Genomic DNA, 27302 nt, shown 5'->3' on the forward strand with positions numbered 1-27302 from the left:
TGTTTTCTGATTTTACCTTATTTCCGCATTTTTGGCAATCGAGCATTAATTGCCTTGCAGAACTGTGAAGTTATTTTGGTCGGTTTGCTAAATAAATGTGGCTTTAATAATCTTTCCTGCAGAGGCAGTCTATTTATTAGATACGAAAGATTTCATTCCACACTGTCGGCCAGTTTCAAATGTTCACTGAATTTTGAGTGCACATTTTCATCGTCTGGCACATATGGCATTATATCGTAATAAAGAACCGAACGTGAGATAATAAGTATTGGTACTGTGATAAAATTTGCATCTCGAAAATCACACTGAAAAGCTTAATATCTGGTTGGGCCTACTTCATTGTGAATCTGGACATATGAATGTGCACTTTGAGCTGAATTATGCATTTTAATATGGTGTACAAAATTCTGATGCTCCAGTATTCTTTGATGTTCCATTTCTTTTATGACGTCATGTAAGAGATATACGTGTGAGAATGTGCAATAACTTTTTTAAATCATGTAGCATTTGACTCTCATTTAAAACCTAACACGTTGAGGACTAGCCACTCAGAAGAATTTTGAGCCCAGAATACCAAGCATTAATGTCATTATTTAAAATTTTGCTGGCATGTTTGCGTGATGTATCTTAAAATCTAACACACGTAAAAAGACCAATATTAGATGTGAAAGCTTAGCTGTTATTGTAGCTACACTATGTACATTAATTTAAACCATTAACTTTTCCTATTTGCGTGTTCGTGCTACTTAACATTAATATTGCTATTGGCTGACTACATCATGTATCCTATGCTCTGAATATCTGCTGTTATTGGCTGGCAAGATCACATGACATAAGCTGTGATTGGCTTACAAAAGCACATTTCAATCTCGGCCTCAGTGGTTGGGAAACTAATGCGCTGTGTTTGGTGAAATTCGAATCTATACTTTCCTAATGAAAATCTGCAGCATAAATGTTGCTGCACATCAAAGATCCTTCCAGAACTTTTTTTTGCATAGTTTTTTCGTTCCCTGAAGTGCTGGGAAGTTCTACGCTGGTGTATAAAACCGTTACCATTCAGAGGATTGATATTTTTACAGCTCTGAGAAAATGTATACTGCCACTTACCGTGGGAAAAGTGTATTTTCACTTGGGGAAAAAGTTCTTTTTTAACCAGGGAAAACAAAGGAATTTTTTTTTCTTGTCCGCATATACACCCTATGTAACGAAGAATGCTGGTGAAATAATAATAATAATAATAATAATAATAATAATAATAATAATAATAAGGAAGTCATGCTTGATCAAGGTCCGCATCACTTTCCACTTTTAACCAGACATAACATCTGAGAAAGGAATATAATAATAATAATAATAATAATAATAATAATAATATAAACACTACATGGCAAGCACCCGTATCATCTAACACAGTCACACATTGATCAAGACGCATCCAACACATGGCTAAGAAAAGGCAATATATACAGTGAGACGGAAGGATTCATGATTGCAATACAGGATAAACAATAAACACCACATATTACAGCAAGCATATTATTAAAGATCCCAATACCACAACAGATAAATGCAGACTTTGCAAACAACGAATAGAAACAGTAGATCACATCACAAGCGGATGTACAATACTAGCAAACACAGAATACCCCAGAAGACATGACAATGTAGCAAAAAAATACATCAACAACTTGCCATACAGCATAAATTAAGAAAACAACACATTCCCACATACAAGTATCCACCACAAAATGTACTGGAGAATGATGAATAGAAATTATACTGGAACAGAAACATTATAACAGATAAAACACCACCACATAACAAACCTGACATCATACTCACCAATAAAAAGAAGAAATTAACACAATTAATCGGAATTTCCATACCCAAAACAACAAATATACAGAAGAAAACAGGAGAAAAAATTGAAAAATACGTCCAACTGGCTGAGGAAATCAAAGACATGTGGCTTCAGGATAAAGTTGACATCGTACCAGTTATACTATCAACTACAGGAGTCATACCACACAATATCCACCAGTACATCAACGCAATACAGCTACATCCAAATGTATACATACAACTACAGAAATCTGTAATTAAATCTAAAAACAAAGATGATGTAACTTACCAAACGAAAGCGTTGGCATGTTCACACACACACACACACACACACACACATACACACACACACACACACAAATTCAAGCTTTTGCAACCAACGGTTGCTTCATCAGGAAAGAGGGAAGGAGAGGGAAAGACGAAAGGATGTGGATTTTAAGGGAGAGAGTAAGGAGTCATTCCAATCCTGGGAGTGATAAGACTTACCTTGGGGGGGGGGGGGGGGGGGGGGGGGGGGGGAAGGACAGGTATACGCCTTCAATCGCTGTGCGTGCGTGCGTGCGCGCGCACACACACAAACACACACACACACACACACACACACACACACACACACACACACACACACAGACATTTGTAAAGGCAAAGAGTTTGGGCAGAGATGTCAGTCGAGGCGGAAGTACAGAGGCAAAGATGTTGTCGAATGACAGGTGAGGTACGAGCAGCAGCAACTTGAAATTAGCGGAGGTCGAGGCCTGGTGGGTAACGGGAAGAGAGGATATACTGAAGGGCAAGTTCCCATCTCCGGAGTTCTGACAGGTTGGTGTCAGTAGGAAGTATCCAGATAACCCGGACGGTGTAACACTGTGCCAAGATGTGCTGAACGTGCACAGAGGCATGTTTAGCCATAGGGTGATCCTCATTACCAACACAACACTGTCTGCCTGTGTCCATTCATGCGAATGGACAGTTTGTCGCTGGTCATTCCAACATAGAAAGCTTCACAGTGTAGGCAGGTCAGTTGGTAAATCACGTGGGTGCTTTCACACGTGGCTCTGACTTTGATCGTGTACACCTTCCGGGTTACAGGACTGGAGTAGGTGGTGGTGGGAGGGTGCATGGGACAGGTTTTACACCGAGGGCGGTTGCAAGGGTAGGGGCCAGAGGCTAGGGAAGGTGGTTTGGGGATTTTCATAGTTATGCAACAGCAAGATCTTTTCACAAAATCTCCACTGCTCTCCGAATGTGGAAATATTTTTTTGCCACCCACCCGTATAGCAGGAAATGACCAAAAATAAAAGAAATCGGAGCTCTCAGAGAGAGATTTAAGTGTTCGAGAGTGGAACGGTAGAGAATTAGTATCAAAGTGGTTCTGTGAGCCCTGTGGGAGGCACTTAAGTGTGAATTGCAGAGCAGTGGCGTACATTTGGACGGGTGCAGTATCGGTTGGATGGTTATGTAAAAATAGTCGCGATAACAGAATTTGTGATTTTGGGATGCAGCAGTGAAATTTGGGACACGAACCCGTCCTCTTCACAGACGCCCATATTATCGGTCCGGACTTCGGTTTGCAGTAGTAGCAGCTTATTGTGCATGCCTCACACATTCTGAGCTGATGCAGCTGCGACATATGCAGGTGCGATGATACTCCCAGTGAAGTCTGTAGGCAACGTGATGAGGATGACTGTCATACAGAAGGACCTCGAGTGGAGGAAGTTGGACCTGATGCCTGGAGGCAGAGGTGACTCTACTGACTCTTCACAAAACTTAGCCACTAGATAGGCCCTGTAATGAACAGAGAAAGATTATGACAGAAGCACATTTCCTTTCACGCCTATCGCATATTGTTGCGTAAATTTATTGTAGTGAATGCTGCTCAGTTGTATCCATTAGTGAGCTCCAGAGAAAAGCTACATTAAGCAGAAGTACGGTTGTCCATTTTCACTACCACAGTCTGCAGTTTGTGATTGGCTGACTGGCGCCACATGTCACTTGCAGCCGTGTTGGGCTCTCTTGTTAATGTGTGTAGCACAGGATGTGTATTGTGTGTTAGGAAGATTCCACTGAAATAATGCTACGGTGTTGCACTTTCAGCACCACTTTTTGAGGCCAGTAGGTAAGGAAAATTTTTAAAATTCCTACTGAATGGGGTGCTGCAACAAGAATAATTTTTATACATTAGCATATATCGTAGTCAGATTTGACATTCATCTACAAGTAAATCTTGGGACACAATTTTAGTTTGAAGTAATTCGTGGACTCACGCTATTCTCATTTGATTACTGATGTTTTACGTATCATTACAGCAAACAGGCAAGAATACACGAAAAGTATTGAAAGGGTACAGTACCGCCCGACATTGAAAATAGGTGCAACATTCTTCATTATTCTTGTCAGAACAACACATTTTTTCTAATAACAACTCAATTTCACTTAATACACCGAAGCTGGATACCAGTGTAGGAAAGAATGACAATTTATTTATTTAATTGATCACATGTGCACTCCACAAAATAAATCCCTATATCCAATTTGGCGAGATCTGCGAAATGAATGAATGTATGTTCGTCTGCTAACCACAGATAATGAATGTACAATATATGATCATCTTTGAGACGGTACTTTGGTGGAACCAAAGAGATGAAATTTACCTGAGCTTTGAGTGCCTGAAATGTGGCTGACAAATACGGTAACATGGTGCTCTCCCACCTCGACGGTGCGAGCTGACCTGAAGAACGGTCATGTTTCAGAACTCTGACACTGGATCTTGTGTTGGTAAGACCTGTATTAGGTGTGCTCCATAAAGACAAAAGTGTGGAGAGATGGTATGCATGTGAAATACTTAAGAGTACTTTAGAATAATTATTTCTCTATTTCAGGAACTTTCGTGGGGAGAATTAAATGACAGGCAGGTAATATTAAGGGGATCGTAGTAATCTAAGGAAGTGACCAACGGTCACAATGAAACCACGTGTAGCACTAAGTTGAAATACTTCAGAGTGCTGAAGTTAAGCTGAATTACTAGCGTGTGTACTATAAGTTGGAAATATTTAAGAAATGGCGTGCGCAGGACTTGAAATTAGAGACGGGTACTTCCACGCTGTGAGTACTGTGTGAGTCTCAATCTGTATATGTGACAAAGGATAAAGAGAAGTACTCGTCCATGGTATCAGTTGAGGACTCGCGCGTGTGACGAATATGTTCTTAATATTACTTTCTGTATTACGTTTCCGTGTGATGCTGGATTCAAACTCTAATAGTCTGAGAGAGAAGCAAGGTGAGTCAGCCGTCTATCCAGCAACGCCACTTGGCTTGCATTGCACAGGAAGACGTGCATATATCCTCCAGAGTTCGTAGTAGGAAAGAAAAGTTATGAAGTGTGGCAGTGTCGTGTGAAACTGGGATGAATACTAATTGAAGTGGGAAAGCTGAAAATGAAGTGATTCTAACGTTGTGACTATTCTTTGTGATGTATGTTGCCCCTGTGATGTATTTCATGTATTTTAAGTATGTGTGGTTTGCATGGGAGAGTAGCAAGATAGGTTCAGAGGCAGTGGATTATGCATGTTCCTTTGTGTACCGCTCGGTCTGGAGGAAATTTTTGTGATGATGGGTGTGAGAGTCGAAGTGTGAGATATAGCGAAAGATTCACCATCCTATCCAGAAAGTGCACTGTAGCGTTAGATAATTACGAGACCATAAGATAGAGAATCACCAATGTAAAGCCATGCCCACTGGGTGGAGTTTCTCATAATTTTGTTATTGTTGTGTAAAATGTAATGGTCTGTTTAGGTTATCTATGAATCATAATAGAATTTATCTGAATAAAAAAAAAAGTGAAAATAAAAGGGATGGTGGCCGTGTTCTTCGAATAGTGTGTAGCCATGATATCCAGAATTTATAATGTATGCACCATTCATATTTAGTGTGATGGCCACGTGTTGGTCAAAGCCGTTGAATAAGTAAGAAAATGTGTTATTGCCAGAACGTAGTGAACAATCAGAGTTGTGTAAATTCCAAATAGTCAAATGTGCGTTATCTGTTTCCGTTGCGTATTTTTCAAACAGGAGAATAATTTGTAGCTTCACTGTGGGTACTAGAGCTCATAATCAGTCATCGATGTTTTTGTAAGAAATAAAGAACAAATCCACTCGCTTGGCAGACCACTCATCTTGCAGGCCTGACTGCTTGGTGCCACAGTATGAGCAAGACATGTGGATGCCTCTCAGTATAAAAGGCATGCAATTGTTATCAAAATTGTGTGTGTGTGTGTGTGTGTGTGTGTGTGTGTGTGTGTGTGTGTGTGTGTGTGTAATATGGGGCATGGACAAAGTAAGTACTGTTTACTTTTTCAAATCAGAAGTCATTTTTACAATAAAGATCATTTTCCTATGTAGTTGCCACCATTGTCCAGACATTTGTCATAGCAGGAAACCAACTTCTCTATTCCCTCTTCATTGAAAGATGCTACTAGTCAAGACAACCACTGCTGAACACTGTTTTTTGCTTGTTTTCTGCTTGTTAAGTTCCTTCATGGATTTGTAACTGTCAGGACAGTACAGTACTGTGAATCATGGAGAAAACCTAAGTGTGCAATTCAGAACAAAAGGAAGGTGCATAATACAAAACAAAAGTTGTCAAATGCTCAGTCGAGGCATTGTGTTGCTTCGTGACAATGCATGTCCCCATGCTGCTGGTGTCACTCGAAACCTTATTCGACAATTTGGTCAGAGCAGTTCAACGACAGCCGTGCAGCCCCGATATCGCGCCTTCTTACTGCCATTCGTTCTCGAATATGAAGGCCGATTTTTGAGGACAGTTGTGATGACGCGGAAAACGATGTTCGACAGTGACGGTCTTCACTGGCAGCTTCATTGTATAAAGAGGACGTAGAAAAGTTGGTTTCCCACTATGTCAGATGTTTGAAGAACGATCACAACTGTGTGGAAAAATAGCATAAGAAAAAGAAATGCTCTTTCTTGTAAAAATAAATTTTGATTTTTAAAAAAAGGTTTTGTTAATTTTTTTCAAAACGGTTCTTACTTTCCAGACAAATTTCATAATTTATGTACAGCTGTTCCTAAGCTCAACTGAGCGATTCAAAATGTAAATCCACAGTACAGTATGTGCGTCAAATAATATTTGTCGAATACTTCCGCAGAAAGCTCAGAACCTAATCTGGTTATCTGTTAGGTAATAACTATCGGCAGGGACATTGTGAATGCTGTGTGTTGGGGTGATACAGATGTATGGAGGGTACTGTTTACCACACATCCATTATCCATAATACATTTTATATTTTGCACAACACTTTGAAAATTCATTAACTGTATTACAACATGTGCAGTATATAGTATACTACGGCCATGTCTTGGTAATAAATGAAGTATTTTGAAAGTGTGATGGTAGGGAACCAGTCTAGAGACAAAAGTTTTAATCTAATGTCTCGTATAAACTTTCCTGCCAGAGAAGCACGATTTCTGTACTAACAAATGGCTCCTTCGAAATTCCGTAATGAAAACTGCTCCAGAATAGTGATCTTTGTCGTGCAGCTTTGAGTAATCATTTTCTGATCATTTTTGTTACCTTTTCCTGCTGCTGCTGCTGTTGTTGAGGATTTGAAATGATCAGCAAGTAACAACTCACTGCTGTAACAGGGACTATGGAATTTGCTGCTGTCACCATTAATAAATGACGGCGGCACAGAAACTGGGATGTCTCCTCGTCTTAAAATTTAAACTGTCTGACAAATAAAGTGGAGTCCCGAGAAGGGGAGGAGGATGAAATGAAACTCTGTGGGTCGGAAGGTTACGTGACATTATTTTATCGATTACAAAATTGAGTCAAAGTTGCAGTGATCTCAACAGCTCTAGCCCACTCACCGGTACGGCATTCCACCATCGCGGTGCACAGTACGGCGATCCTCACTCGTCACAGTCGGACGTGGTCGACGGGACCTCGGGTGACAATCGTGCCGTCCCTCATGTTACCGTACAGACCGACGTCGGGCCACTATCGCATCTGAACACCCCACAGATGTAGAGACGTGCACGATTCGATAGTCCTGCCAAACGGGAACTGACAGTGAGGCCCCTTTCAAACTTTGTAAGGTGGCAATAACTCTCTCACCTCAGTATGCAGCACCTCTGTGCTCCTCGACATTGACACTGTAGGCCTGTTAGATACCCTACCAGGCCCGGTAATAACACTAATGTACTCTGGCGCGCATTGTAACTGTCACAGAAAATTGCAACACTATTTTTTTACATAGCCGCCAGCAGTGCGTACCGGTACGAGGTTGAACTGCTGTCTGACAGTGTCTTGTAAGTCTTTATTTTTTTTGTCTGGAAATATGATTTCCGACACTGTTTGCTTTAATTTTTTGTCGCAGAGGATTCGAGAAGTTCAGTTTTGAGCTAGTATCCTATGTCAGCAATAGACGAGGTAGTTAAGCTCGTTCATTTGATAGAAGTGACAAAATGTGTCAAAGAGGCCAAGTTATGAGCAGCAAGATGGCTGTAAAGTGACCAGTTGGCCATACATTCCGTATATGGAGGTTTGGTTCTCATGTACTTCCTGCTCATCGGAGCTCTTGTCACTCGCAGTGAACGGTCGAATGTTCAGCTCCCATTATGGCTGCTGACCAATTACTGGGACGGTGCCGCATTGACGGAGTGAGAGTTACATTAAATGTGTGCGGAACATTCCTATCGAAAGCGTGTAATGCTTTGTAAAATGAGAAAATTAAGAAGAATTGTCTGCATAAATAAAATGAAAATCCGTACCAGTTTCATCTAGACAGAATCTGATGTGGACTTGGAAGAACTAAGTCCTTCATTTAACAAATTGGGACTCTCTGACTCCCTGTTCTGTGACTGTGGAGCAGCGGAACAGTCTGTTGAACGCATTGTAGAGGAATGTTCCGATAGATGTTGTAGTGGAGGCTGGAATGACATAATCGACGCCTCGCTGACAGCACTGGATTGGATAGACTCTTAATGGATATCGTTCTGTGATATAATTAGTGACTGTAACTCTTGTACATTCCTTTTCTTATGTATAAATATCGCTTTAAATTGCAGGTGTATTTCCATACGATAAGTAAAAGTTTCATCTTCTTGGAGTGAACCACAGTTTCTTTTTTTTTATGTCCAGCTAATTTTTCTTTATTTTCTTCTTAATAAATCTGAGGATGACAGTACCGAAAAAGACTCTTACTGTTGAAACTATTCATTGGGGTACTAGGACACTAAAAATGTCATTGTCATCTGAACAGAAATAGTACATAGAACATTTATTTGGCCACTAAAATATCACTGTTTCTTTTCAAAACCAGATGGAAAAATTATAGTGTCATGAGTATTTGCTATGTTAATTTGAGAATGCTCTTCATAGTTGCATTGTGAAGATTGATCTCTTTGTGGTACATAGCCATAAATATCGTGACAGATGTGCAAAATATTTTTGTAGCTCAGAGAAGGGTGTTCAAAGGGCATAATATTTTAGTACCACCTCCCGGCAGTCTCAAAACTGAGAGTCCCTAATTTATGACTGGTTGATTACAGCACATCATTGGACAAAAATATAACCTTTGTGTCTGAAAGAAATGTACAGTTAATCACAGAAACAATATTTGTATTTGTCAGAGTTTGGTAGTGTGTTAGAAAACTTGCTAACATTATGTTAGTAAATTAAACCAAATACAGTTAAATCTCAGTGTCTCATGGAGAGTGTAAATAACAGTAACTTTGGAAAGTTTCCAGCTGAAGTAGCACTCTGATACATAGCCCTTTGCACATGATCGACTTCGTCAGCTCGAGACAAGTGCGTCTGTCGCCCACCCGTGGCATTTTATTCCTGTTCTGAGTTGCATTTTTAGTGGTCATTTTAATCTACATCACAGCACCAAATTTGCGAGAGCTGTCTGCTGTGCAGTTTTACATCTGAATGGCAAAAGTGAGGTTGTGAGGGGCTTGTCTTTTTTACGGAAAAATCAAAATGTAGTATCAAATGTGGGAACAAAATGGCAGTAGAGTTTATTCATGACCGAAGGAGAATTCAAATGTAGTTCTTGGCAAAGGTCGTGTGGTAAATTCTCTACATTCTTCAGAACTGAAAGTATAAGAAAAGTGTCATCCAAAGATTTCAGAACAAATACAATTATTTGTTTGAGCTAATATACAGTTGCAAACATCAGACAATTTGATGGAGTGCAGCAAATAGCACCCTTTTGCTTTAAATGTTGTTCTCTTGCCAAAACACAACCAAAATTATTTTTCTCGGCCTATAATACTGACTTCTTCATTGCCGAAATAATTTTCAGTACAACTCATTGATCTATTAATTTTCTCATTTGTGCAAAGTGTAGGTTTTTTTTCTCTGTAAAAATCAGATGCTTTTTGGCTTTCACATATTTCAACTTTCTTGTAGATCACTAGTAGGTAGGGAAAAAAAAAATACCAGGGTTTTGTGTAACTTATCTGTGTGCAATGAAAACTAAAGAAAGAACATAACAAAGATTAAGAAGACACAAAAACACAAAATCCATTTTTATAATATGAGTGAGGTTGACCAGAATGGGTTACAACTTAGGTATGCAGTGTGCAACATACTAAGAAATTTAGAACTCCGCAGTCGGCACACACTATAGGTCATTGACATTGTAGGCACACTTGTGTCGTGGCCAGTTGCTGATTTACACGAGGACGTGAAAGGCACACACACTTAAGAGTGGTCGATTCTGACCAGAAAGTCACTCGTGTAAAACGGGCTTTAATGTCTGTAAGCATCCTACTCGCACGAGGTTTTGTTGAAGTTTGGTGACTTCTAGAGGAAAGCATCCCACCCACTACCCAGTTTACGGCAGGATAGGTGATTTGTGGTAGGCAAATTTTACGTTGGCTGCAAAGTCAAATATGCCCACTCCAGATGATTTTGGCTTTCTTCAATTTCTGCTTCAGACCTTTACTCTGGCATTTAAGTGATGTAGACCCTTTCATTGCTGATAATCGATTTATAGACAAGAAGAGTGTAACAGCCTTTCTGCTGTGCTGGTGTGAATGTTATTGCCTCATCTACCCCTCGGTATCCACTCCACCGCTCGTGAAAACGAGTTAGAGAAATGTCGCGATGCTTATGGGGACTGGAAAGTTACCCTAGTAATTAGTACAGACAGGTCCTCCAGAGTGCCGTAGTCGGTAGCAGTTACGCGGTGCCCTTTCCGGTGAGAGCTCGTTCGCTTTGCTGGCGGTTCTGTGAGCGAATATTTACACAGCAGGGAAGCTCCTGTGCGCCTGGCAGAGGCAAGGTAGTTTGGCACATAAATGCACAAGTTTCTAGTGTCACGAGCCCCATTTGCTCACTGTTTCTGTACACGCGAGCGCTATAGTTTTAATGCAGGTGGGCTGTGGAGATCGGCACGTACGTGCGCACGGTTGCTCGCGCGCTCTGTCTTTCTACCCTCCTCCCCTCACCTCCCCATCCCTCCGTCCCCCACTTCCTTGCAGGACAATCTGGCGTGCAGTCACCCTTTCATTGGGGACTGTCACACGTTTCCTGGTTGATTCCTCCTCATTGCGACCATTACTAATCTTAATACTACCAGCAGCCAGTTCTTTTGCTTAAATTTGCATAAGATTTTGTTGCAATGAATCTTGGGTTATTAACACGGTTAATGTGAAACTAATACTATTGAGCCACCACAGCAAATGTTAACGATAATGAGCTTAATGCCACATAGAAGACTTCTCTTGTGTTTTTATGAGCCAGCTGATGCTTCTTTATTATATCACACAGTTAGTTAGATGCGGTTATAATGTTTTTCTCACTACTATTCTTAGGTGCCAAATTATACTAAGACTATCTCTTGGAAAGATGCAGATCTAGTCCCGCTAAATTTGGGCCATTCCAAATGAAGTAACTCTACTGTTTCTATTAATTCTATTTATAAGCATATCGTACAAAAAATGAGTCACCACCAGCCGCCACATCAGCACCACACAGCTTTACCTCTAGCCCAGATAAGGATCTCAATTCGATAAGGAAAAGACCCCACGAGTTTCTTCGGGTATGCTGTATACAGCCAAAGCCACTTGTCGGTGACTGGATCCGATAGATGTATCAAATTGCAGGGATGTCGATTGCGGAGTTCCACTTGTGGTTCCGGGTAGCCCCGGACATTTTCTACGGGATCGGCATCAGTTAATTTAGTGGTGCAGCAGGGCATCTGACTGTCAAACCGAGATCGTACACATACATCTCTGTGAATGTGGCTGTTGTCATCTTCGAGGATGGGAGTGTCCACTGCATACTGACCACAATGTAGAAGGACAAAAGTCAGTCACTGATGATGTCAATTTTGTTGAGGGTAAGCTAAATGAATGGGCCCAAAGGGTAAGCAGGAGGATTTGATGCCTCATTGGGGTGTTAGTGCACTGCGTACTCTTCATTTGAAAAGAGACAAAATTGTGACTTGTTGGACCACACTAAATTACTGCACCGATTTCGTACAACTAACACGTACGTACCGCTTGACTGTCTGATGTATGTCAGCAGTGTATGATAACTTGCTACCAGTTTGACACCATCAACAATGCTTCAAAGTGGTCAGTGTGCTGTTGTAATGGGGTGATTACTATTTTGTTCGGTGAGCTTACTACTCTGACCCTGCTATCAAGGGGCCCTCTGTGAAACATTTTAACCTCAAATTGTGCAGCTCGTTCTGCTTCCAGTCCAGATAAATGATCTGTTCTGTCAACCAGTTAAATGTTATTCAGTAAAAACTAATGTATAGGGCTTTAACTTTTATACCTAGAATGTTATTGATACAGACCCAACAGTAGTTCGGTTACTACAGTCATAATAGCAGAAAGGGAAAAAGTGTGGAACACTTGTACTAACACCTTTCCCGTGGCCACCACTACTGTCCATCGACCTCGCTAAACCAATAAAAAAAAACCTCCCTCCCTCCCCCCTCCCTAACCCCCCCTCCCTAACCCCCCCCCTATCCCTAACCCAGCTCCCTCACTCCCCCTCCCTCATTCCCCTCCTCCCTCACTCCTCTCTCCTGCCCCATCACTCCTCTCTCCTGCCCCATCACTCCTCTCTCCTGCCCCATCACTCCTCTCTCCTGCCCCATCACTCCTCTCTCCTGCCCCATCACTCCTCTCTCCTGCCCCATCACTCCTCTCTCCTGCCCCATCACTCCTCTTCCCTCCCCTTCCCCTATTCCTCCATCCCCTTTCTCTTTCTTTCCAAACACACACACAGTACCCATAATTGTATTTGAAGGCCTTAATTTTTGTGCTGTTAGACCCTCACTAATAATATTCTGTACACAAGGCAATGCGCATACTTGAGCCTGCACCGCACTGCACTGCTTGCTGAGGTTTGGGAGTTGTTTTGCTTGTGTGCGCTGTCGCCCAAAGTTCCACTCGACGAGAAGATCTCTCGAGGAAATGCTGCGGCTCGAAGCACGCGACGGCCTGTTATAGGAGGGCACGGAGGTGCGTTCGCACTGACGACCTCTCGAGCCGACGGCAGCTCTCGCAAATTCCGCGCTCCACTCCTCGCAAACGCGCGTCCCGCGGCCTGCGCCCGCAACGCTTACCGAGGTCTGGGTTTCCCAGTCGCGTGCGCCGCCTGGCCTCGGAGCTCCGGAGCATCGGAGCTGGAGCGCCGCAACTGCGCGCGCGCTACCTTTGACATAGCGAGTTCTAATTGCGGTCCCGTGCTGTGCTGCGAGCAAAGTTCTTTTTTTGCAGAGACGGGCAGAGCCACTATGAGTGAAAGATTTCAGTTTGGCACCAGAGAGCATTCTGTAGTCCCCGGGTTCGACCTGCGCCGACAGAGGTGAACAGCCACCGGTAGGTGCATTTGCAGCGAAGCTTGTAGCTACCAGTTCCTTGTATGGTAATGGGGTTATTATTTCCTTGTGTAACTGTGGCGCACTTGCGAGTTGACGGCTGCGCAAATTTTAGGTGGGTCGGGAGCTACGGCGTAGATTTGCGGCTCTGCTGCCGTACTGCCGATTGTGCACTGTCACCAGTTTGTGGCAGGTTTCACTTTCTGCATCACCCTGCACCACAAGTGAGCCATTCACATTTGAAATTGGAATAATTGTAATTTTTGTCATTATTAAAAAGTCCAGTTTGAAGGAGGCTCTTCGCTTATGCTCGTTCTGTGAATAGTCGAAACGTATGATCGGTACTGTTATGGTTTTAAACCGGTGATGGATTTTGAGGTGATTAGTGATTGTACGGCTTTGAAGATAGAGAAATTTCTTCCTGGCAGTACAGATGATCTATTATAAGGTGATGTGCAGACTTTTACTGTATTCAGTGTACACTTAAGTTCTTCATTCGAGTAATTGGGGGCAGTGTATAAGCAATATCTGATTCTCACCTTCATCTTTACGCTAGCACTTCATTCACTCTCCCAATACTATCCACAGCTGAACTTATGCAACAGTCAAAACTATCACATTTAAATAGAGACCAAGATGTGATATATGAAAGAAAGAAAAAAGTGCTGATAATAACTTCTCACTACTTTGCACAAAATAAATGACGGGTTTGCAGTAAGTCGGAACTGCTAACCATCTACTGCTGTAATCTAATTGTCTGAAGAATATTTATAGACCCTGCCACAAAAAACTGATTTTTATAATTTTCTAAGTAGGCTTTCTGAAATATTATTCTTATTTTCCCTTTCTACAGTGTGTGGGAGGAGGTCTTGTGCCTGTTTGTCAAAGCAGTGAATTGTATATTGGAGTACTTAAATATAAAAACTATGTGGCCACCAAATCTGCATGTTGACCATTGTGCCTTATGCAGAGATCTGCAGGGGATAGGCAAAATAATGTGAACAGTGGTAGTAACGGGATAGTTGCGTGTGATGGTCAGCAACACAGGCAAGGCAAGTTTTGCGCTGGACTGTATGTGTTCAGTAGGGACTAGGCATCAGTGCAGGTTGTTTACGGGTAGTGCACACTTTGTGTTTGCATTCAGAGGCCAAGGTCGACACGTAATGAAAGACCTAACAGAATTCCAGAGACGGCAGATCGTGGGGGCCCGATTAGCTGGAGCATCAGTAACAGAGACAGCCAACTTATTGAATGTTTCAAGAACAATTGTTTCAACAGTCTCGACACTCTACACAAAACATGGAAAGACATCATCATGTAAATATAATAGAAGGTGCAGGTCAAAACTAAATGACCGAGATCGTCATATGATAACACGAATTGTGTAAAAACAACACAGAACTGTGGCTGCTAAAGTGACTGCAGAGATAAGTAGCCATCTTTGAGACCCTGTATCTATCAACACTGTCCCCAAGAACTCCACAGAGCGAATATGCGTGGCTGAGATGCTGCACCAAAACCATTAGTGATGACAATCAATGTAAAGAAGTGTAAAACATCGGGTCAGGAGCATAAATGGTGGATAGCTGATTAGTGGAAACACATCATATGGTCCGAAGAGTCAATGTTTTTGTTATTTCCAACATCGAGTCGGGTTAATGTCTGGGGAATGCCAAAAGAAGGCTACAATCCTGATTGCTCGATTCCAACAGTTAAGCATGAAGGTGTGGGCAGCCATATAATGGTATTCTGCTGGTCCCATCACAAAGGTCGTGTTACAGCCAATGATTATGTGAACATTTTAGATGACCAGGTGCACTCCACGATTCAAATTTTGTTCCCCAACAGTAATGCCATATTTCGGGACGATAACGCACCCATTCACACAGACAGGATAGTACAATTGTGGTATGAGGAGCATGCAACTAAACTGCAGCGTCTTCCCGGGCCAGCCCAATCCCCAGATTTAAATATTATCGAACCCTTTTGGGCAGTATTGGAGTGCAGACTCTGGAGCAGATTTCCACCTCCCACATCACTACAGGAGTTAGAAGAGGTTCTGATCGAAGAGTGGCATAACATTCCACTGGAGACTATACAGACATTATGTGCCAGTATTCCAAAGAAGATTCGCAGCTCTATTATGGACGAAAGGGGGTCCGACCCCTTATTAATAAACAATTCCCATGTAAGTACAGGTGTTCACATTATTTTGCTTATCCCCTGTATGTGTCTCCAGTTGCTTGACACTTACATAGCATCTCATTTTTGCTCTGAAACACTACCCTGACGTTTTTGTGCAATTATTCAAACAGTGGAAAATCCAGGACGGCACAATGACAATATTATGAAAAGGATAGATTGCTATTCGCCACATTGCAGATTGGCACAGCAAAAAGATTGTCAAACAGGTAAGCTTTTGCCCAAAAGAGTCGTCGTCCAAATTACACCACACACATACGCACCCACGCCCAAACACACACACACACACACACACACACACACACACACACACACACACACACTCACTCGTGCGTACAAACGTGACTGGATTTCTCACACTTATGACCGCTGTCTCTGGTTGCCGATACCTCAGAAACTTACTTGTTTGACAGTCTTTTTGTTGTGCATATCTGTGACCCACCATCTCTGCTGTATGGTGAGTAGCCATTTATTCTTTTCAAAATATTGTGCAATTATTCATTAGTCTTGTATCATCGTTGACCCACACGGGACTCGATTATTCCTTATAATGAGTTGTCTTTAGGGAAAGCATTTGACAGTGTTGACTGGACAACAGTCAATTCTGAATGTAGCAGGGAAAAAATAGAGGGAGGGAAAAGTTATGTACAATTTGTGCAGTAACCAGTCTGCAGTTCAGTTAGTCAAAGGACATGAAAGGGAAGCCCTAGCTGAGAAGAGAATGAGTCAAGATTGTATCCTGTCCCTGAAGTTATACAATTTCTACATTGAACAAACTGTGAAAGGAACTTGAAAGAAATATCAAAAGGGAATTAAAAGTCAGGGAGAAGAATTAAAAGCTTTATTTGACGACAGCACGATAATTCTGTCAGAGGTAGCTAATAACCTGGAAGAGTAGTTGAATGGAATGAGTAGTGTCTTGAAAAAGATTATAGGATGAATTAAATCACACAATACTGAGAGCGAATTAGATTAGGAAATGAGACACTAAAAGAAGTAGATGAGTTTTACTATTAGATAGAAAATAAGTGATGATGGCCGAAGTAGAGAGGGTTATAATGAGAAAAATACTTCTAAAAAAGAGGGAGTTTTAACATTTGAAATAAATTTAAATATTAGGAAGTATTTTCTGAAGGTATTTGCCTGGAATGTATCCTTGTACGAAAATGAAAAATAGGTGGTAAACAGTTCAGACAAGAAGAGAATGGAAGTTTTTGAAATGTTGTGCTATGGAAGAATGCTAAATGCTAGGTGGATAGATCGAATAACTAATGAGGTACTGAATCCAAATAGGGAAAAAAGTTTATGGTAGATATCTACTAAAAGAAGGGATCTGTTGATAAGGCGCATTCGGAGGCATCGACAAACAGTCAATTTGGAGTGTAACCGCACATGATCCAAAAATTTATTTTTGAGGTGAACAATCAGTTACTTTTGCAACATGTCCAATTAAAAATTTCCTCTCGCACACACACCAAAAAAAAAAAAAAAAAAAAAAAAAAAAAAATTCTTTGCAAATCTTGTGCATAATGGGGATGGTGAGAAAACAACGTTCAGTTGCAGGAAATTGTGCAACAGAGCACGGCAGGCTGCTCCGTGCCATTGTCACAGCATTCATTCACAAACATCTGTCTAGTATTTTCATTTTACTGTGTGATTATACATTGATGATCATTGTATTTGAAGTTCAACTGTTCTTTTTGCAAATTTAATCATCAGAGACTGCTCTTTCACTCAAGTAACAGTTGTATGCTTCCTCTCGTGTTCACTTCACGTGTAGTTTCCCACACTGCCCTGAATGAAAGCAAGTGTCTCCCATTCAAGCACGGTCACTTTACGACATGAGGCCCTGCCAAAGGGGTCTATTAAGATATTAAAGGTGGTAAACAGATTACTTATAAATCACTCGTGCAACCCACTTTTGATTTGTGCTCGAGTGTGTAAAACCTGTACAAAATTGGGCTAGCAGGGGATATTGAATGTGTAAAGAGAAGGGCAGCACAAATGGTCACAGGTTTGTTTGATCACTAGCAGACTCTTGAAGTTATATTTGAAAGTTTTGAGAACCAGCTATAAAAGACATCTCCAGGAATATTCTACAACCCTCTACATCTCAGACGTGCCTAGATGGTGGGGACGAGATTAGTTAATCTAAGCCCATCAGGGGGCATTTAAACGACCGTTCTTCCCGTGCTCGGTATGTGGATGGAAAGTGATGAAACCCTAATAATTGGTACAGTGGAATGTGCCCTTCTGTCGTGCACTTCCCAGTGGCTTACAGAGTACAGATGCAGATTTTCTCTGTCTGGGGGTGTTCGTGATGCCGATCGCTCCCCAATAGTGTAACTGTGTTTGCTCACACTGGCTGCGGCTTTGTAACTGTAACTGAAACATTTAACAACTGAAACAAACTAATACAAGTTCCAAGCAATAAAACAACTTTTTGAAATTTCCTGGCAGATTAAAACTGTGTGCCGCACCGAGACTCGAACTTGGGACCTTTGCCTTTCGCAGGTAAGTGCTCTACCATCTGAGCTACCTGAGCACGACTCACGCCCTGTCCTCACAGCTTTACTTCTGCCAGTATCTCACCTCCTAACTTCCAAACTTTACAGAAGCTCTCCTGCGAACGTTGCAGAACTAGTGTAGTGAATATTTCATTCTGGAAACATCCCCCAGGAGCTGTGGCTAAACCATGTCTCCGCAGTATCCTTTCTTTCAGGAGTGCTAGTTTTGCAAGGTTCACAGGAGAGCTTCTGTAAAGTTTAAAAGGTAGGAGACGAGATACTGGCAGAAGTAAAGCTGTGAGGACGGGGCGTGAGTAGTGCTCGGGTAGCTCAGATGGTAGAGCACTTGCCCGTGAAAGCCAAAGTTCCCAAATTGGAGTCTCGGTTCGGCATACAGTTTTAATCTGCCAGGAAGCTTCATATCATCGCACACTCTGCTGCAGAGTTAAAATATCTTTCTGATAAAACAACTACTTATTTGCTCAAGTTAAGAGAATTACAGGAATTTCTGCAACACCCTGTATACACTGATTAATTTTGTGCGGCTCGACAGCTCGTGTGGGTCTTTGTCAGATGCCACTTCGACAACTTACTTATCCCTGACTTATCCCAGTAGTTCTCCTGTGTGAAGGGGACCTACAGTTTAACGTGGAATCCAAACCACGTTTCATTCCCGGTGAATCTTCACATTGTTGAGCAGTGGAGGCTATGTTCTAGGCAGACTGAAAAATGTTCCCAGCACAGACACTGTGGACAATTTCATTTTGAGTCAACCAGTAGTTCTCTGGTACCCTACCAATAAACTGAAGTCCTGCCTTTAAGTGAACACACAATACCATCCTGCATAGTATCCCTTTTATTACTTCCACCATTGTTACATTCCATCCTGGATGTTCCATTGTTTGCTTTATTAGTTTAAGGTATTTCTGTGAATTTGTTAGTCATTTTGGTGATGAAAGGCTGTTGCATTTTTACATTTGGATGCTGGCATTACATTCTGGAGGACAGTTACTGTTCCTGATTGTGTAATTACCTTACCCCATCCCACTTACTTTTCTTCGTGTGTTTATACCGCACTTATTCATTGAAAGCATGCTTATCTCTTTTCTTTAGATTGGCTACAAAGTAGTGCTGTATTTGTGGAATGATAGCAGTCTAACATTTACAGCTATAAATATATTTCTTTTTACCCATTTCTCTTTTCACCAAATTAAAATACGTAGCTGCAAAATAAGAGCTCGAAGGGCACAAGTGAGGTGTTTTTGCAGCTACCAGCCAGTAAAGTTACATATCTGAAATTGCATATTAGTGGACAACTACATATTTTTTTCAGTTGTAGCCTGATCAGTGATGGCATTTTAATATATGTAGTTGCTTGTGCAGTGTATTCGACAATTTCTGCACTTCGATTCAGAAGCAAGCTACAGTTTGCCTCGGCAGTGTCGGCAGAAATCTTTGGTGCCGGGTCCACGGAGATAGGCGCGAACATTACTTTTTGGAAGGTACCCACTCAGATTGCCTCGTTTCATGTCGTGTCAGTTTATTTATCTGGGATTGTATGTAATACTTAGCAAGAAGTGTTCTCGGCTGTTCCGAGACCCTAGTTCCGTACAGTTTATTACTGCCCCTATAGATGTTTCGTTTTTGAAAGCAGGCGTTGAATGTGCACTAATTCGCCTATTTGGGTGATTGTACACGTATTTATGGCAGGTGCCACACGTGCCTTATTTTTGTGGAAGAAAGGCTGTCAGTCAGTTTTTGGCCGACAAGTTTGTAGGGTTAACTGGTCACAAATGTGTGCTCGGGCAGTCGTGAATTAATTTTTAAAAATGTCTGTCTTTGGAGTTGTCAGTCTGGTACTAAACTGCAAACAAGTACGTACCTAATATAAACGGTCAAAGTAGATGAGGTAATGGTGTCTGTTGGGAGCATTTAATCGATAAATTTTGTTTGTGTGGCACTGTCAAAATAGATGTAGGAAGCATTCAATCGATAGATTTTGTTTGTAGGCAGTAAGGAAGATTACTCCTTCAGGGTGGCGATTGTTGTAGAAAACCTGAAAATCTCAGGGAATTACATTTTACCGAGGAAAATTGGAGAACTTTCAGGGAATTTCGTAAAATCTCTGGGAATTCATCCTTTTTATCCTAGCATTAAAACAGAATTTTATTGAGTTCTACAAATCACAAATTTTAAAATACTTAATATGTATCTCAGAAGTGTGTAAATTATATGGCTACTATTCCATATGAATTACTGATATCTAAAAACCTAGGGTAAACTACTGCTTATGGCTGGTATGTAGTTCAACTGGGGGGAAAGAAAAGTCATTATTGTGGCAGGCTCCCCCACCGGCTACCTGCCGAACTTTCCACACGGTATCACGTGGCTGCATCAACGTTCTGTGCATTGAACTTGAGTGTGAGGAAGCTATGTAGGACACCACAAGCATTAAAATAATCACCTTAACTTTTCTCAATTTTTAAAAAATTAATCCAGTCTCGAAACTTTTTGGACTGACAGTGTATGCCAAAGAGCTCACGGATTTTAATCTCTTTCATACAACTGTATGATGCAAAGAATACTTAAAAGTAATAGTGATAATCATTGTGATAAAAAGTGATGAATTATATTAAGGAATTGTGATGAAATCAATATGTTCTGAGGTGACAAAAGTTATTGGATAGTGATATGCACATAAAGATAGGGCAGAAGTACCATGCACATTGGGTATAAAAGGAAATCACATTTATGAAGCTATCGTTTGTACTCAGGTGATTTGTGTGCAATAATTTCCAATGCGACTACGGCAACACGGCAGGGTTTAACAGACTTCGAACATGCAATGGAGTTGGAGTTTGACACACGGAATGGATTGGATCGTGCAGTGCAACTGAGCCGATCATTGACTGGAAATGATTATGTTCGGCTATTTGGAGGTCATTTGCAGCCCTTCGTGGGCTTCATGTTTCCAAATGATGATGAAATTTTTACGGATGATTTATGCCATGTCACTGGACTACAATTGGTCGTAAATGATTTGACTACCCAAATCACCTGACACGAATACCATCAGATGTTTATAAATCGTAATGGAGAGGTCATTTCGTGCCCAAAAATCCTGCATTGGCTGTAGAGGCACGACGACTCACTATTCCTGCAGGGGAGTTCCAGTGACTTATTGAGTCCATGCCGCGTTATTTTTTGCACTACACCAGATAAAAGGAAGTCTGACACAATACATGGAGATGTCCAATGACTTCTGTCATCTGAGTGTAATTTTTTCGATGTATTTGGAGATGTCTCATGGTGACAGCATACTGGCTTACACCAGCTTCGAGTAATGCATACTGTATTTGCAGTACAGTGTGTTGATAAATGAATGTTCATATTGTCACAGTTCCGTATTGTATTACAGCTGTGCTTCCCCACATATGTACCACTGTGACTATTATTTTGACTGTTATTCCTTTTTGAACAAGCAAGATGTGTTGTAGTGATAAAAGTGGTAGATTTCTGTCAGTGGAGGAAAGTTGGGGGGGGGGGGGGGCAGAATGGCCCAATTTAAACTCAGTATGGACAGACTGCTGCTCTGTTACCTGCTGGCTAACACCGCTGCTCAATGATTAGCTGCTTCATATGTTCGATAAGCTTGTAAAACTTTTGAGTATTGCTCATCAGTGTGGGATCCGTACCAGGTCGGGTTGACAGAGGATATAGAAAAGATCCAAAGAAGTGCGGCGTGTTTCGTCATAGGGTTATTTGGTAAGCGTCGTAGCATTACGGAGATGTTTAGCAAACTCGAGGGGCAGACTCTGCAAGAGAGGCGCTCTGCATCACAGTGTAGCTTGCCGTCCAGGTTTCGAGAGGGTGCGTTTCTGGATGAGGTATCAAATATATTGGTTCCCCCTACTTATAGCTCCTGAGGAGATAACGAGTGTAGAATTAGAGAGATTCGAGTGCGCACGGAGGCTTTCCGGCAGTCGTTCTCCCCGCAAACCATACGCGACTGGAACAGGAAAGGGAGGTAATGACAGTGGCACGTAAAGTGCCCTCTGCCACACACCGTTTGGTGGCTTGCGAAGTATAAATGTAGATGTACTAAAGTTGCATTTGCCATTCTAAGTATGTGCTACGATCTAGCATCCGACCAATGTTCTCATTCATTATTCTCAAAGTTTGGATTTTATGTTGAGCAGTGAATGCTAAATATTTAGCATTTAGCCAACTAGATGCCTCAAGTTATGGACTAGTTCTCCAAATTATGCAGTGTCTGCTGGAAGACCAGGATGTAGCACTAAATTAATTTTTGTTAACAAATACCGATTTTCTCAGATATATACATGCAGATATATTGTTCAAATTCAGTACAAGGATCTTATCATTGCAAATACTTCGCATCTTAGTAACATAATTCAGTACATTATGTCACCTTATGTTTCAAAATCAGAATTAGGAATAAATGTAAAATGCAATTTTCATACGTCCAAAGTCAGTCCCACGATTGTTTGATTTTGGCTTTTATTGATGTGCTACTCCGACTTGCGCCAGCAACACATGGGGTGCACACGTACGCCTGCGCAGGTGCTTCCTCTAGCAAAGTCACTGTGATTGCCTCCCACCTCGAAGACACCCACCGTCCCTCGGCACGGTACGTCACGTGAAAATAGAAAATGAATTCAGACAGTTGTCATTCTCTCTTATAATTTGTTCTACCATTTTATCATTTACAAGTGTCATTTGTCAGAAAGATAAAGATAGGGTTTCACATCACTTTTCTGGAGTGATGTGTAATGTGAGTAAAATTAGTGACCCATTGCATATACATGTAAGAGCACATACACTGCATAGAAAACTGAAGGTGGGTTTGTTCAACTTTAGGAGAGTGCAGATGAAGAAAAAACATGCCCTACATGTGTAATCACAGTAAGTACATATTGTGCTCGATTTACTCCTTATGTATTGTTCTTCGCAAATAATGTAGTTCTCCATGTATAGTAGTGATTGGTCTCCCAAAATATGGAAGATATTTTAGGGGTCATTTCAGAATGTCGTTACTGGCAGTGGTTTCTGGCAGTCTATAAGCACTGCAGCTCGGTGACTTTGAGCTGTGTAGCTGGCCTGTGTAGTCTGTTGTATTCATACCCTGTAGGGTTTTGTTTTCTGCTGTTTGTCAGTTTATGTCCAAATGAGAAAACTCACCTCGTGGTGTTTGGTGATGCAGAATCTGAAATGAGGCATTTGTGTAAAATGTGCCTGACAGTATGTGGCACGAGGAACATCTTTAGTAGAGGACTTGAGTATTTGTAAGAGAGCACTGTACAACACGGCGACTTCCTGTAATTTTGATACAGCCATAGATGCTAATTTGCTTATAGAGTACTCACAAGATAAGTATAGCTCAAAGTCCGATTGCTACCGATTTAAGTTGTGCATAAATGAGCTGACTTAATGGTTTTAGTGTTTTCCATTATGTGTTCCTGAGTGCAGCTGTTCTGAAAAGCATGGAAATTATTTGTGGGAGATGAGATGAGGGAAAACACATGCAAGTCTGTATAAAATTTTGTTTTGACAGTTTGTGCTCAATTTTTATCATGCCATCAATTTTGTTCCATTTGGTATTCAGAGCAATTATCAAATGCTTCAGTTATCAATTATCTTCGAGTGATAAGCTTTAAAACTGTAATATAAATCATTAAGAACGACAATAGTGGATAGAGAAACTGATAATTAGGGACCATAGTGGATTGAGAAACTGATAATTCGTTGGTGTAATTTTTTTACCACGGCTTCAGGTGTGTGTAAGTTACGTGATTATAACTTTCATTGCCCTTTGCAGAAAGTTCCAGAAAGGTAACTAACTTGATTGTTAAGTGGCAGAGGAAGAGGTTTAACAATAAAGACCAGCTCTTTGTACGTGTGATGTGAGGGAAAGGGGGTAATGTCCAGCACAGTGATGCTCCTCTAGAAAAATTTTGCAGATAATGGCCTAGATTTTTATTTTGTTTCCAGTTCATGGCTCTACCTTGTAGTAAGTTTAACAAATAAGTTTTCAGTCTGCTCTGATTTTACAAGATGTCTGTAACAGAGTTTACTTATTACATGAAAAAGAGTACTGTGACTTGCAGTTACAGTTCTTTTTATTTATTTAAACATTTGTGTGTTTCAGAGTAAGTCCTTATCGAATTCTGAATTAATCTGGTGCCTTTATGGGAGCAGTGTTATGGAAATAGATGATTCTTTTACATGTTTCTAAGTTTTACAGTGTGTTGATACATCCTTTAGGAACAATATTTTCATTTCTCCACATAATTTCTATCCCTCTCAGCTGCTGCCTTACACCATCTTGGAACCAGCACCTGTATACCCGCACGGTAAAATTTTGGACCAACCACTGTTTGGCAGCGTGCACAAGGGAGTCATCATCTTCAAACCTTCTTCCAAGAAGAGAGTCTTTCAGTTTCCCAAAGAGATGATAGTCACAGGGAGCCAGATCAGGACTGTAAGGTGGTTGTTTCAGTTTTGTGATCGCTTCCACAGTTTTTTGGCTGACATAGGGCCGTGCATTGTTGTGCAACAGCAAAACATCCTGCTTTTGCCGACGTGGTCGAATACGACTGCCGACGTGGTCGAATACGACTGCCGACGTGGTCGAATACGACTGCCGACGTGGTCGAATACGACTGCCGACGTGGTCGAATACGACTGCCGACGTGGTCGAATACGACTGCCGACGTGGTCGAATACGACTGCCGACGTGGTCGAATACGACTCATTCGAGCTTGACATTTCTTCAGTGTCGTCACATATGCATCGTTAACTCTCTGCACATTGTCCGGAGTGTGTGCAGTACGAGGCCTGCCGCTGCAAGGAGAGTCCTCAATATTGCCGTGCCCGCTTTCATCACGTAACCTGCTTGCTCACCGAGTAACAGTTCTGCGATCAACATCCACGTGTCCGTACACCTTTGTCAACCTCTTGTGGGTGTTTCCCACTGCCTCGTTTTCACAGCACAGGAATTCTATGACAGCACGTTTCTTCTGACGAACATCAAATCTAGCAGGCATCTCGACATGCTGTGACGGCGCCACTCTCGAGAACAGGTCGAACTATGTTTGAAAACGAGTGGGAAGGATGTATCTGCACACTGTAAAACTTTCACGCGTGCAGAATGAAAACTGTATTTTTACAAAAGTAGTGTGTATTTCTTTTAGAGTGACCCTCGTATAATGAGTAAACTAAACTGCAGTATATGTTATTGGATCTATTAACTGCTTTTATAAAGTCACTCGTAGCATTGAAATCAAATTTGGAAAGTTAAAAAATGTACTACATAAGAGAATTCTGGTCTTCTGGAAGCACATCCTCATATTAAGACGAGAAAGTGATAAAAAAGATTTTGTGGTTTCACCGGTTTGCGATAGTACCACTGACAGAGTTCAGGAGCACACATGGTTAGTCACAGTTAGCACTGCCATATAACAGTTACTGTGTGCGCAATTCCTATTTCCGTTCCGCACAGGTTCGATTTCCCGCCACCGATGCAGCAGCCACCTCCGCCGCCGCCTTCACTGTGTGTCGGCTACGAGCCGGAGCCGAAGCGTAGCCGCATGGACCACGCCGGCACTGCTGCCGCTGGCGGGGAGGCTGCCCGCATTTTTGTGTTGGAGGAAGAGAATGCCATGCTCCACAAGAAGCTTGACGATCTTAAAAAGCAGGTGAGTCTCTTGCGATTACTGCTTCCCTCAGACGGTTACCGGTTGCGCTAAAGTCGGTTAGGTCTTATCACGATATCCTGTGCCGCTTTACTTCTTATGCTGTATAACACTTGAGTCGTGCTTCCTATCCGGTGAAACCCCACTTTCACATTGGAGTGACTTTAAAAAAATTATGTAAAATATGGGAAAATGTAAAATGTTTGAAATTACTTTTTATTCAGAGAATTTATCCTAAGACGGCCACATTAGGACATTGAAATTAATCATTTATGTGAATTGAAAATTTGTGCTGGACTGGGACTCGAACCTGGTCGCTCCATTTCTGTAGAATGGTTGCCGTGATCATCCACACTGAATGAATCTTGTCTGACTGTCGAGTCTATAGAAATATTACTTATCCACGTGTGTGATGTTTGTTCTATTGAACATGTCTGACAGAACAGGCACCAAACACCATTATAATTCAGCTGCTGTGAATATATGTATTCAGTAAAATTCTTCTGATAACAGCTGCATAAGAGCATTGAAATTAATAAATAATATTTCTATAGGCTTGACAGCCAAACAGGATTCCTTCTATGCGTATACACACCAGGTTCCATTTCCTCTCAAAGGAATAAAGCTTGTAGTGTCTTGTAGTGCGGGCGAGATGTGCACGAACGGGGTGCCGCATTGGCGTGTGACGAATTGGAGATTTGAGTGAACTGAAAAGCACGTCCAGTTCAAGGCGACCTGTCTAGAGAAATGGGACATCCTTCTTAGAGTCTTGGTCTGGCTCAGATTTTCAACTAGCATCACTGATTAATTTCAGTGCACAAATGCGCCCGCCGTCAGAAAATTTCCCTGAATATTGATATTCACAGCTGCTGAATCATGATAGTGTGTGGTTTGTGGTTTTTTAGGCATGTCCGACTCACGCACATATATATAGTGTAAAAATAATTTTTTTGAACAATAAAACTGACACAGGACCTCTCCCCCCTCCCCAACAGTTTTATAATTCATGTACAATATATCTACATAATATACATCAAAATACTCATCATAGACTGTATTTATTATTTAACAAAGGTTTTCTGAATATGGTACTACGGTTACTCGCCGACTTGATACTTCTCTGGCACCTTAGTACAAGAAATAACATATTCTGGAGGAGGAAGAGGGTAGCAA

The 27302-nt window shown here is 41.5% G+C and overlaps 1 protein-coding gene across 2 annotated transcripts in view; it reads left to right on the forward strand.

Moving 5' to 3' along the window:
• LOC126295276 (zinc finger CCCH domain-containing protein 10-like) overlaps window positions 1–27302 on the forward strand; it is a 122926-nt gene that overhangs the window by 55357 nt on the left and 40267 nt on the right. For both annotated transcript variants that reach the window (XM_049987706.1, XM_049987705.1), the window contains exon 5: window positions 25937–26132. In XM_049987706.1, coding sequence (XP_049843663.1) covers window positions 25937–26132 — 196 coding nt within the window. The remainder of the gene's footprint in view (window positions 1–25936; window positions 26133–27302) is intronic.

This window comes from Schistocerca gregaria, chromosome 11, assembly GCF_023897955.1.
Source record: "Schistocerca gregaria isolate iqSchGreg1 chromosome 11, iqSchGreg1.2, whole genome shotgun sequence".
In the NCBI taxonomy this organism is placed as follows: Eukaryota; Metazoa; Arthropoda; class Insecta; order Orthoptera; family Acrididae; genus Schistocerca; species Schistocerca gregaria.